Source organism: Streptopelia decaocto (genome assembly GCF_964273445.1).
Source record: "Streptopelia decaocto genome assembly, chromosome: 5".
Taxonomy (NCBI): Eukaryota; Metazoa; Chordata; class Aves; order Columbiformes; family Columbidae; genus Streptopelia; species Streptopelia decaocto.
The window spans coordinates 68,485,323-68,499,377 of NC_138659.1; the positions used below are offsets into that span (position 1 = coordinate 68,485,323).

Sequence of the window (14,055 nt, forward strand, 5' to 3'; positions counted from 1 at the left end):
CTGTAAGTTAATCACCTGAAGCCAAAAAGCATTCATAGCCATTTTTTGAGGACTGGAAAGGCCTGAGAAAACTGCTTGCTACTGTGATAGGACAAAGCAGCACAGGCAAAAGTGGTATTAAATTATCCATGAAATCAACTGTAAAAATCACTGACCCTCTCTCCAACTACCCAATTGCTCCAGTAAGAAAGGAAAAAGACTTTTGGAAAGCTGTATCCTCCTAGTGAGTGTGAAACAGATCTTCTTTGGGCTGTGTCCATGCTGGTGTAGCCATCAACAGAAGCAGAAGGTGATCCCACCACTATTTATACAATTTTATGTCCTTTTACCCTTTCTCCCTCAGGCTTATTGCTCCAACCTAAATTCACGCTGATAAATGGTAAAGACGCCCTTTTACCTCCAAAGTTGGGCATTTTCAGACCCATGGCAGATCTATTTAACGTAAACTTTTAAATGTTAACTACTCCAAGTTTTTGGTGTAAAACCACTTGTACTCTATTTCAAATGAACTCATATCTGTCCTTGTGTTTCTGTAAAAGGTTAACCACCTACCACACCGCGATAAAAGGGGCAAGTAAATCTGGCTGTATAACTCCATCGCTGACTGCCGAAATCCACACTTTGGGAAGATGTCCCAAATGCACTGAAAATAATGAGCTGAAGCTAGAGTAAAAAAACCACAACTACACATGAATAAAATAATGTAAAGTAGTTGGTGACAGAAGCTGAAGATATGTGACAGGCTTAAAATATCCAATGAAAAATTGCATTTCTTCACCAGCATAGTCAACAATTTCATTTACATGCATTTCTATCAGTGTATTTTACCCATGCAGAGCTCACCCTGCTGGTAAAAGTGACCCTCAGATACTCCTAACAGTCAGCAGATTAAATTTGGGTTAGAGATTACCAAGATTCACTACAGTTATACCAACAAGTAGATATAATTTTAGTAGATACAGTTTCATTGGTTTCATCATTCCCAGGCTGATTTGCAGATACCAAGACTGGTCTTTGCGAGATTACCATACCGGTAGTTAGGAAGATGGATGAGAAAAACTGAGATAAAGGTGACAAAAATTATGATAATTAAACAGATAAAAAATAAATAGCTGGAGAACATGACTTGGATAGCCAAGGAGAAGCCAGCCAGCTCCCACTGTATTTTATGATTGTCAGGGCTCTGCATGGGAGCAGATGACTGATGGTTGGAGGGTGGAATACGTCCTGGTTTAACCTTCTATTTGTTTAACCTTTACAGTATGGGTGAGATTGTGTAGCTGAATTTCTTATTACTTGGGAAGGGATTGTATTTTCTTCTTTTATATCAGGGATGATCAAAATTTAGCAGAGTTCTCATAGAAATAGCTCTTAAAATGGATTTGTAATTATAAAAGCATCGCTATCCATCCTCTAGTTTTATTTCCATTGTTTCTGCAGGGTTGCCTAATTTCCTATAACACCAAAAAGAAGAAATTAAAAGCACAGACTTTAAAAAAAAAAATTACCTGTTCTAAAGACCTGGAAAAGGTAGATAAATAGAAAACATCAGTATCCAGATATATTGGTTTGTGGTTTGGATCTATCTAAAGGTTAAATATCAGTGCTACGCATTTGAAAGAAAATGAGCATTTTAACTCCTGAGTGCATAACAATAGCAGTAAATAGGGCACACATCAGTTCAATATTATTATATTCAGGTCAGGCATAAGCATCTTTTCTCAGCATGAGATGTTCACACATCTGAAGTTCCTAGTAAAATTCCTTTGAACTCGAGTGTTCTCCAGTGTAAAGGTGCTGGACAGTCACAAAATAATTGCACAGACAAGTACACTTGACAGCTATCAGGCCATTTATTTAATAATGCCTGGACTAAAATGGAGTAAGGTCACCGGCATTAGTCCTGGTCCTGCTGTGCGAAGGATGTGTAAGCACTAGTCATGGCCAGTAAAAGCACCAAGACCACTGTCTTCAGCAGGTGATCTTACTGAGGTCTTCAGCAATCACAGTCCATCTAATTTTATCTAATAGATATCAAGGAATTTCCCATCAAATCCACTTCTTGCTATCAAATCAAAAATAACTTTGCGTTGAGATAACCTCATCCCTACGCACAAAGCACAGTGACCTCTAGGTTTGTAAAGTACATCTCATCTCAAACCAGCTTGAAATGTTATTTCAAGGCGGAAAGAACTGACCCGCCAGGACTGAGACAGTGGTTTCCACCTTCAGTCTGGTTGTCAGAGTGATTGAAATTTGGCTGGTTAGTTCCTTGTCTGCCTGTGTACGGCAACCACCCCAGCAAGAGGACTGGGGAGCTTTTGTGGGATTCCACCTAGAAGCCACCTAAGAAACTCCATGAGTTCATAACACAAAAAATCATGTATGGCCCTGATCTGTTGTGGTGGTAACAAAATCTACATATGCCAATGAACAAGCCAAATTAAACTGCTAACGAGATGTCTGCTGTCATTATTTCATATTCTAAAATTATTTCACATCGCTACTTGCACAAAGACACCGTTAATCCCTTCTCAGCTGCCAAAAATGCTTCTTGACAAGTTGCTGTTATATTTGCTATACAAAAATATGTAGCATATAGAATGTTGTAAGGGTGGTAAACAGAGTGAAATAAGTAAAATATAATTCCAAATGCTAATGTAATGACTGGATTATTTGTTTACCTCTATTACTTAATTTAACAAATGCTGTCTGGGAGCTTGAGTTCCATAATTTCAGTTATAGAAAATTATGTACACATTCTTCTATTTTCTTCGAGCCCTTGCTGCCAAATACATTGCTATTATTTAATGATATCTGCAGAACAAGCATGGGCTGGAATTGTCTAAGAAATTTAAGAATAGGACTACTTATTAATCAAGGTTCATGATTCTTCATTCTGCAATCTTTTGCCTTTATGTGTTTACAAGATTTGTTGACAAGAAAAAACTTTTAACACAGATGGCACATGGTATTCTAACAGTAAGTTTTCTACTTGCACTTTATTTTTTCTCAGTCTTGAATGATACTTTGGTGAATGTCTTTTCCAAGAACCATATCAAATAGACAAAAACTGTAATAGCAATTAAAATGTTTTAAACAGAACTGTATTTGGAAGTGTATGCCGCAGTCTTTCTACCAAGCATATTAAGAGATGTTTATTTAGCCACAGACTTTTGACTGTCTAAAATCATACAGCTGGCCCTTCGTTTGGTATAACTATGGTCATAACATTGAAGCTAATGGAGCAGTTGTTTTTCACCAGCTGATACTTTGTCCAGTGTTTGTTTAGTTCATTCTTTCCCAGACCTGATCTGCATCTTTCCTGAACCTCATTCCTATCCTGCTGTACATTTTTGTTGCTGAAAAGCCAATAATAAAGCACAAATCCTTCTCCCATAGAGTCGTAAGGCCAGAAAAGCAGTAGCAGCTGCAATGGCAAGATGAGCAGACCGTGCAGAGAATACAAAATCCATTGCACGTCATGGAAGACAGTGGCGCAAGGTGTGCGTGGGCACAAAAGGCACTTTTAGGCAGGTCAAAAATAAAAAAATACATATATATATAGGTGGATTTTTTGAACTATGCACATACCAGTGACCAAGCCTCTCCTCTTATTAATACAAACGTGATACAACCAGCTGTATCCACAAGAAAAGCTTTGCTTCAAGTCTTTCTCCCGGGTTAGAGAGGGGCTGCCACACCACAGTGGTCTTCGTCCCATGCACTTTTTGTTAGGTTTCGTTCATGGAGTAAAAACACAGCCTTAAAAAGCCAGAGGAGAAAACACTCCTGGCATTAAACTCAAGAATCACAAGATACCCTTAAGTATGAACAACCCAAGCAGGAAAGCACAGGTGGGTTATTCGCTTCAGGTTTTTTCCCCAAATATTATGGTGGTTGGCAAAAGGTGGATTATCTTGGAAAGGGGGACTGAAATTCTGACACAAATTTTAATGATATTCAGCAGAAGTTGTCCGCTCTCAGCTTTCCTCCCATATGAGACTAAAATGTAAAGAGCATCATAACTGGTTTTGAATTGTAAAAATATACCAATTTTATACGTTAGAAACAACATTTTTCAGTTTTTCATGCAAAATGACACTTTTCCTTTATAAGTATCTTGTTTTTTTTTTTTCTTCTATTTTTAAAGAAAACAGTTTTACAAAGGATTAAATAACTCAACAAGCAAAAAACCTCCTTCCAGGTTCACCCGAGACATCCTTCTGCATTCTTCCTGACTCTCCACCCAACCCAGGGCTGATTTTGGTTACACTTTGTTTCCGACTTTTTGCCAAACTGAAAAAACCCACTATTCGTCCAGCTCCGCTAACAGAAAGGCCTTGTGCAGAGAAATATGTATGAAGAGACAGGCTATGTAACTCTCACTACGACTACAGCCAGGCTGATAGAAGCTCATGGACGCCGGGACCTATCGCCGCTGCCGCCACTGCCGGGGCCTCTGCCTGAGCCGCCGCGTGGACAGGCTGATTGGTTGCTTCCCAAACTTCCTCATGATCTCCTTGATCCTCGCCAGGTTGGTTTTGGAGATGGTGAAGTCGCACTGGGTCGCTCCCATGTCGTAGCCGACTTCGCAGGTCTTGGTGGCAGTGGTGTAGCCCTCTGCCTTCACGCCCACCACGTATTCCCCCGGGTTGAGAAGGCGCCAGTAATCCCCATCGGCTCCTGGTAGGAAAAGAGATGGTTTTCAGGACAGTGGCCCTTTCCCCTTGAGGAAGGTGTGAGGAAGGTGAGGAAGGATACAGAAATGCCTGTATGTGGATTAGATGGCACCACAGGCAGCAACCCTGCATCCTCACACCAGGAATGTGTCAATGAGGTTGTCCCCTATCACACATAGAATCATAGATCATTTTGGCTGGAAGAGACCCTTAAGATCATCAAGTTCAACCATAACCTAAATCTAGCACTAAACCATCTCCCTATGAGCCTCATCTATACGTCTTTTAAACCCCTCCAGGAATGGTGACTCCACCACTGCCCTGGGCAGCCTGTTCCAGTGCTTCACAACCCTTTCCATGAAGAAATGTTTCCTACTATCCAATCTAAGCCTCCCCTGGTGCAACTTGAGGCCATTTCCTCTCATCCTGTCATTTGCTCAATGGGAGAAGACACCAACACCCCCCCTGGCTCCAAGCTCCTTTCAGGCAGTTCAGAGATCAGAAGGTCTCCCCTCGGCTCCTGTTCTCCAGCTGAACGCCCCAGGTCCCTCAGCCGCTCCCGTCACACTTGTGGCTCCAGACCCTTTATTAGCTCCGTTCCCTTCTCTGAACTTGCTTCAGCACCTCAAGGGCTTTCCTATAGTAAGGGGACCAAAACTGAACACAGGATTCGAGGTGGGGTTTTACCAGCACCAAGCACCAGGTTACACATTCCCCTCTTCCTGTCAACCCTACAGGAAAACAGACCTAAAATAGATTATCCAAATGGTGAAGGAAATGACAACAGGCTTCAATTTGACCTAAGATTTCTGTCAGTTTAAGTCACAAAGATCCTGAAGCAAAGGGCCACCTTGTAATAGTTGGTGATTCTTGAAGGGTATAAAAGACCTTCCCCAAACTAATTTGTCATTGCCAATAAAGAGAAGCCCCAGAGAAGTACCCACATCACACTATGATCCTGGCCAGACCACCTGGACATGTGTGCCTTGGTGCTATTTAGTATACAAACTTGTGAAGGCATAATGTCAGTTCACTTAGAGATGTAAGTAAATATCCCCTTTCATAAAATCTTACATTGAGTTTTATTATACTAATTTTCCTCCAAACTGTAATACATCCAGGTATTTAACCACTTGCTTACCTTGAAATGCATGAACAGAGCTCCACTCCCATATTCAACTAAACTACTCATGTGTAAAGCAAGATGTATTTTAACACCTCACTGAAGCAGGACTTTTTGTTTCCTTCTTTTTTTTCCCCCATATATAACCTCATGTTACCCATACAAACATAAGGATAGTTTTAGACTTCTAAATATTATTGTAACTAGTAAGTATGCTTAGCTGTGAACTGAAAAGGTGAAACACTAATATCTAATATCAGTTTTGCATTCTATCCTGGGAAAACCCAGTGGGATGAAAGTGCATATTCAAATATGTAATTCTGTATATAAATAGAAGTGCAGCATCTCTTGTATGAAGAGGGGTTGTTTTTCTAACACTGACAAGAACCGACAACCTTACTATCACTAGCCTTGAGTTGCTTGAAGTGCAGTGTGTTGCAAAAACTAAAGATGATTTAGATGAAAATAGTACATTCAGGGAAAGATCAGACTAACTAGAGAAATATTCTTTTAATTCGGGGCTTGGTGAAATAGTGAATATATTTGCAAACAGTAGGCATTAGAAAAACAGTGATACCCAACTATAACCTCATATTGCAATCTCAGTCCGTGAGTGTGAACTTGTGTACAAGAAACACGCTCAACCAGATTAATTTTTGTATTACCAGCTTGCTCAGGTTTTTCTTTCAGCCACTTTAACCCCACTTGGGGTGATGATTAAGGTCCAGATTTTCTGTTTCTCAGGACTCAGACATATTTAGGAAGGGGTCTCTGAGAAGCTCTTTATTCAAGTTCTCCATTACTATTTGATCCCTTGGCACCTTAACCAAAAGCTGAAACAAAAAGCTGTCCAAGTTTCTTGAATTTATCCCTAAGGGCTCGTTTTTAGCTGTAAATGCTCTGGCGATACTACAGGGCTGGCAAAAGGCTACAGATCACCCCATGGGTGGCTGTGAATGCATCCCTGCTCAGAGCCCGGCTTTATTTAGCCCCTGGAGTTCAAAACTGACCCACATTTTTCTGACACATTTAACAGACGGTTCATACAACCCCGCACAAGACTAGAAAAAACCCTACACATTCACACACCACAGGGAAATTATTGCAAAGCTGGATATTAAGCTGTTAGCAGGATGCACTTTACCTCCTTTCCATTTACAAGTAGACATTAGTATTTCTGCCAGCTGTCAGTGCCCAGAATTTAATACCGGACTAAAAGGTTGTGTGTTGTTTGTTTTTTGTTTTGTTTTTTAAAAATCAGATTAAATGCAGTAGGTAGAAAATTTCAGAGCAGATGGCAAAAGAAACACAATTAAAAATATAAATAAATTTAATAAATAATATGTTTGCTAAAATAATAGGCTCCAGTGAGAGAAGGCTGGAGACGGGCTACATCTATCTCCTCCTGTTGGGTCTGGAAGAGAATTGCCATGTCTGCTTAGATAAAATAACAATGCTTAAAAATACAAAGACAGCTTCATTATAAATTAAATGTGTCAGATGACACCATAAACACTTCAATTACGAGAGACACTCTCTTTAGCTTGATAGGACAGACCTTTTTTACACATTTACACTTAAATGGACCAGATTTTACTAACTGAAATACATTATAAAAATCTACCCCAATATACTGTTACCTACAAAAAACTCTCCAGAAAAGCTAGCAATAGTGCAACTAAAATGTAACTTTTCTCTACTGAACAGGCAGCCAGAAATTAGTCTGGAGAGTTATAATACCAGAATTATGCTTAGCTTAGGCTAGTGTTATTAAATATTCCTAAATGCTACTTCAAAATATTTTGGCTTGGTTACATAATGTATACTGAAATCATATGAAACTTTCCAAAATATTCATAAAACCTTCTCTGAACAGTGTGTGAAATTAAATTATTTATGCTTTATTGCAAAAATCACAAAGAAAAGTGCATCTGCCTTTGAACGCTGGCTGTGACACTTTACATTTCATCAAGATTTGCTTTGAGATTTCCAAAAAGTGCAATTAGAGGAAGGGACTCACAAAATTGCCTTTGCACCATGAAGTAAAAAGGTGTCCAGGTGCATTTGTACATCAAAATGATGAACTCTTTTCCAAAGGTTATCTCATAGAGCACAGGCCACATAACCAGAACAACATGTAATCACTCAGACCCAATCAATAGTTACATCTGCATCAAGAGAAAATGGAATAATTTTCCATAAAGCTCTCTCAGAATCAATGAGATCAATTAGCTCATTAATATTATGCCAGCAACCCTCTCTTCCCATAAGGTATTTTGTACATTCAAGAGAAAGTAAAAACCAAATTGTTTTCCATGCACATTTTTGTCCATGGGAAGAAGTAGAGAAATTTTCTCAAACAAGTAAATTTTATTAGAGGACATTTAGAGACAACATTTGTCTGGCTATACAGGGTAGTTGACCACATTAATGTATCAAAGAAACAGTAGATACCTTACAGCTTAGCTCACTTTAAACAAAACTTATATGAATAGAGATAGAGGTCGTAATTCTTCTCTTGCCAGGTCTATTTTTGTATCAAGGCAACTCTGAGATTTAAGGGGATACATTTTTCATTTTAAAAGGTATAAATGAAAGAAGACTGCTGACAATTTGCCTTCTTTCTCTGGAATTCTACATGTCATTTTAGCTTTTGGGATCCAAAATCAATTCTCCAGTTTCAAAGGCTAATGAGAGATACATTGTTATCTGCATAATATAAAACGAGATAGAACTTTAATGTTCCCACCTACAAAGTGATTCCCAAACAGAGTGTCAGCTTAAATGTCTCATCATGAAAAGAATTTAAAAGAATGAAATAAGAAGTTTTATTTTTACTGACAATTGCAGATGGTCTTGAGCCACAGAATCTCAGCTCTGAGTCTGGATGGAAATAGCTGAAGTTTCCCTGAGCATTACAGGGTGGATTCTGGGTTCCTACACCATTATTACCATGTCACTGGGGCTCCATGTGTGTGTTTGCTGCCTTTAAACTGTTAAGTTTTCTTTCAGGTGACAATCCAGCGTATTGAGAGCTAGAGATCAATCACTTACTGCATTTCCTCGACCTCAACCAGGGCAATATATTAATTCTGTTGACAGAGTAATACAACTTACAGTTTATGGCAGTCTTTCAAGACTGCCGAGGCTTCCAAGACAAGGAAAACCAACTGATTACTTTAATTCCTCCTATCATTTCCCAGTGGTACTATTTTAAAACATTTAAGGCAGAATATTGCCTAATTAAATATCTGTCATTCAATATTTTATTTTAAAACAGACACACAGTAGCACTGAAATAAAATAAAAACTAAGTTTGATATTCCAAGATTCATATTTGGCTCAGATAATCTACTTTAGCAAATGTTAAAGATTCCTAAGTCTCTTATCTAAAGCTCTATGACATTCCATAGCCTCAAATCAGTTTACATGTCAAAGCGTGACATATCATACCTTAGTGGCAAAGCAAGTGAAAGTGGCAGCTAATGAATGACCCAGAATGTCAGCCAGGATGTAAAAAATACATACAATTGCTGTTACTAATATTAGATCAAACCTAGAATACACAACACTATGGTTTTTCTGGTTATTCATCACGATGCTGCTTATCTGTAAACATCCAACAGACACCTTGTTAACTTATTGCAAACAACATTGAGTGCAATCACTGAAGACTCCTGCTGACATCTTGTTTTACTATTTCTTTCTACTCTCCTTGCTACACCCTCTTGTTTCTCCATTTAAGACAACTGTGTGTCTTAAATCACAGTACATACATACACGAACACAATGGCCACTGAACACTATCCTGCCTGCTAACTGCCAACAACAATTTCTAGGTATTACTATTAATCTTGTAGTTGCTAGTGTCTATTTAAAGCAGCTCTTTATTTAGTGCCATAACTGCTTTCTAGGCTATTAAACAGGCCTGGAGTTTGCTCCAAGTATAAATATGTGTCTGAGTATAGACCAAGACTGTGCTAACAAGGCAAATAGCCATTTGTGCGTTTTTTTTAAAACTATACATATTGAAAAGTAATTCTCTGGTCTGAAATTCACCCATAAAAGCAGCGTCTCTACTGAGCCCTATGAAATAATCTTTTATAAAGCCGTGATGTTTTGCAGGAGACTCCAGGTTGTGAAACTCTCCCTTTCCCCACAACAGCTGTTCCTCTGGCCACAGCTCCAAATCACATCTCCAACACATTCACAGTCCTACAACTGTTATCAGCCAGAGAATTCTCTTTGCACCCACCAGGTATCACCTACATCCTTGTCTTTCAGAGCCATAATTCTTCTGGGTTAGATTTGCATTACCCTTACATGAGAAAAGGAGCAATAAGTCTCAGGCTATTGATTTGGGGCAGACAAAAGGCTGTTTGCTAACTACTTTAAAAGAGGTGGGAAGAAGAAGGGGAGCAGAGAAGAAAGTCATAGTTCTGTTCTTGTCTACGCAGCTGCACCATGGAAAGAAGTGACCCACTCCTCCTGCAATGTGCTCCTTGGATTCTGCACTATCTGCTGAAGTTCTTTATTTTGTTATTAAACCATTAATCTGTTCATTTGCACTGCTATTTTATTATTTTTTTTTTTTACCTGTGCGAATGTCATGGTTAACACCTTCTACTGAAATAACAGCATTTGGGATTCCTTTTCCATGCACATCTCTTACTATGCCTTTGATGCCTCGATGTACCTGTTGAGAGAATAAGCAAAAAACTAAATATTGCACAGCAATGAATGGTGCTATCATTAGGAAGATACAACAAATCATTAATCTCATACATGAATTAAATGCATTCTATTCCTACTTTATGGTTCACACGATTTAGAAATATCATTATTAGCACAGTATCAGCCTACCAGGCATATGCTACTTCTGAACTGTTAGGATTCCTGAGGCATCAAATTCAAAAGATAGATAAAAAGCAGATAAAGCGGTAGACATAACGGGTTTTGTTAGTTTGTTTGGGGTTCTTTGTTTGCTTTTTTTGTGGGGTTGTTTGTTTTGGTTTGCATTGCTTTTTGTCGGTTTTGTTTTGGTTTGTTTGCTTGGTTTTGTGTGTGTTTGGTTTTGGTTTGTTTTTGTTTTCTGGCAATCGATCATTTCTAACAAGCTCTGCACTCACGGCAAATTTCAGCAAGCTTCTTTATTTTGTCTTCCTCCTACGTTAAAACAGTCTGGCTGAAGTGATACGCCAGTATTGCTTACAGTAAGGTTTCTATCACAAACACCAATAATCACTTAATTAGTCATGCAAGAAAAATATCAGAAACATGAAGCTCCCTTTCAATCTGAAAGGAGCCATCAATTTATTCAGCCGTTGTTCTTCTGTCGAATACCTGTTCCATAAAAACGATCAGGGACTCGCGGTTGTTTTCCCATTCCTCAGGCAGCTCGCTCTCGTGGGGATACTTGTCGCAGCCAACATAGATGGATAGCTCAAAGCAGTTTGTGTGCAGATAACTGAAGTCATTTATACCTGTCAATAGGAGGTAAAAAAGAAACACTTTTATACTCTCTTTTAATGCATTGATCAGATCTGTTTATATTATGCAAAACAATAGAACTTATTTAAACACAAACTGGGTATTTTTCTAGCTGGCTTAGTGTGCAGATCTGGCAGGGCAAAAGTTATTTACAAATGCCATGTATCCTGTAACAAAGCATCAGAGTAACATCAGAGCTGTACATTTAACAAAAAATCCCCACTTCCTAAAGACAGCATCCCATTCAAAACAGAAAACACAACAGACGGACCCAGCACATCCCTAATTCTTTGCTGCAAGGAGCAGCATTGTTCTGCCACCACAAAATTTAAAGGAAATAGAGATTTAGCAGAAAATCTTTCTCACCAGGGTACCCTGCCACATAATCTACAGGTCTGTGTGTTTGCAAAGAAGTGAAGACTGTCTCTAGATATAGATACTATTAGCTCCTGGTTTAACATATAATCTGTTTCTCATATCAGGCTTTCCTGGAGTAAACATCTAAATATGTCTGAAGACAACTATGGCAGGTGGCCGTAAACTCCTGTAAATGGACAATGAGAAAGGGGGACCGTAGGTTTTATAAAGCTCAGCAAAATAATTCACGGCATATCTCATGTACACCAAATAAAATCCATCCTACTTTGTGTTTCTCTCCTTTTTGGGTAAACAAAATTAAATGGAGAAATATAACCCATGAATGTTTCTCTCGCATTAAAAGTTTGTACATTATGGTCAAAAACCCCTGTAAATCATAAAGAAGAAAAAAGGCCAAACACACACAACAAAACACAACCTAACCAACCAACTAAACAAACAAACAAAAATTTAAGCTCATTCCAGATAAAGGTTCTACGATATTGATGGGGAATATAGGGGCACATTAGGAAGATGTTATGAAAGGATTTTAAGAAAGTACTGAGCTTCAGTAATCCTGGGTACATTCCCATGGAGCAGCTCTCACTTCTGTTTGCCCTGGGTAGAAATGGGATGGTCTAAGTTGCCTTCCATGGATGTGGGACCATTAACTCAACTGAACCCTAAATGTCAGGATGCAGAGTAATGCGCACACGGTGACTGCTATGTACGATTTATCTGAGCAGCTGCTGAAATAGTTTCTTAGTCTAAATGTTTTCCCATGTAAGTAATCTGAATGATTGAAAAGCCAGAAAAATCAAGGTAGTAAAAATTCCTTTGAGTTATATATGGTGTCTGTTAGCTTGTAAGGAATGAAAGGATCTATTCTGGGTTTTCCCTATTATGGCTTTGCAGAGCACTGGAATCTGCACCGCTGCTCTGAAATAGAGATTTCCATTAGAAATGTGTCCTGATCCAAACCCACGAACCTTAGTGCCTCTGACCACTGAGGAGCTGCAGTATAAGTCCACGTTGCAGAGAGCATTTATTAATGATCGTTTATTATTATATTTTAAATGGCACAGATTAGCAGGAAATGCATTCACCGAGCACTTCTGACTGAAAAGAGTTAAAAAAACCTTCTAGTCCCATCCAATTACCACAGAGCAGTAGTCAAGTATTTAACGAGCCCTCAGTGCCTTCTGGATGCAGAACAGGAGGATTATATAATACAGATGTTAATCTTTCCACTTTTCTGACGGGGAAAGCCCAAATATCAGACAGTGGCATATGCTACGCTGCATGAACGTGCTTCCCCTTCATTTGAGAAACAGTCACAATTATTTTCCCCTCATATACTGTATTGCATCCTGATTAATCTGTCGTGAAATGTTTTGCAATACATAGTAATTGTTCAGATTTAATACATATATTTAAGAAAATGGTTTCACATTGCCAAAAGCAACTCTCCGTGTAGCATCTGAAACATGCAAATCCAGCCTTGAAAAAAAGAGAAGTAAAATTATATTAATTTGTGCTTTGCTTTTGTGCAGTTCACCCAGCACAGAAATATTATATGTGACATTGCTGAAGAACTCGCACGCTTTGCAGTCCTGAGTATGTGCAGGCAATAGTTTGGCTGGGTTTCAAAGGCATGCAGAGATGTTTGATATCTGTGCAAGATATCTGTGGTGCACAAACTTCTCTGGGGACTCTGTGGTGTTGAAAAGGAATCAGAAAAATCCCTTATAAATTTTCCCATAGCGTAAGCAGTGAAAAGTTTATGTGCGTGATCACAAGCAGGTGGCTGAGGAGCGAGAGGATGGGCAGCTTCAAGTTGTGGTACAGCAAGGAGATGTCACCCACACCAAAGGACAGGGGGGCAGCTTTCTGCAAGCAAAATGTTGGTGTGTCACCTTCAGGTCAGACATTAGCAAGCAGGGGCTTAGGAGAAGCGAGTGTTACATGATTATCTAAAAGGTAAATAAAAAGTGGAGTCAGCTACATCTGTATAGTTACAGAGTGAAAAAAACACAGGGGAAATCTGTCTCCAAATCTAGAATCGTATTTGGACAGCCGCAAGGTTTCCAAATGGAAACACATATTTTGAAGTTTAGTCTGGAGTGCAAGGTATAAAGAACTGAAAGTAAACTCAATATTCTAGCATTTTTCTCAAAGATGATTTTGGAAGTCTGATTATAATGAAGGAGAACAGGATGTAAAGTATAATGAGAAATACCATCAAGCAATTAAACAAATCTGCTGAACCAATTCCAATATGCAATTATTACTAAGAAATCAAAATACTATTCAGCATCTATATTGTACATCGTTACTTAATGTAAATTGGTGTGACGGCTGTTAGTGACATGGCCAATATCATGTTTTCTGGATCAATTCATA

At 38.8% G+C, this 14,055-nt stretch overlaps 1 protein-coding gene across 1 annotated transcript in view; it reads right to left on the bottom strand.

Annotated features, from left to right (window-relative positions):
- Window positions 1-2,972: 2,972 nt before the first annotated feature.
- CPXM2 (carboxypeptidase X, M14 family member 2) overlaps window positions 2,973-14,055 on the bottom strand; it is a 75,173-nt gene continuing 64,090 nt past the window's right edge. The window contains exons 11-13 of the mRNA XM_082054521.1: window positions 11,149-11,288; window positions 10,402-10,501; window positions 2,973-4,686 (exon numbers count right to left, since the gene is read on the bottom strand). Of these exons, the coding sequence (XP_081910647.1) occupies window positions 4,433-4,686; window positions 10,402-10,501; window positions 11,149-11,288 (494 nt within the window). The 3' untranslated portion in view covers window positions 2,973-4,432. The remainder of the gene's footprint in view (window positions 4,687-10,401; window positions 10,502-11,148; window positions 11,289-14,055) is intronic.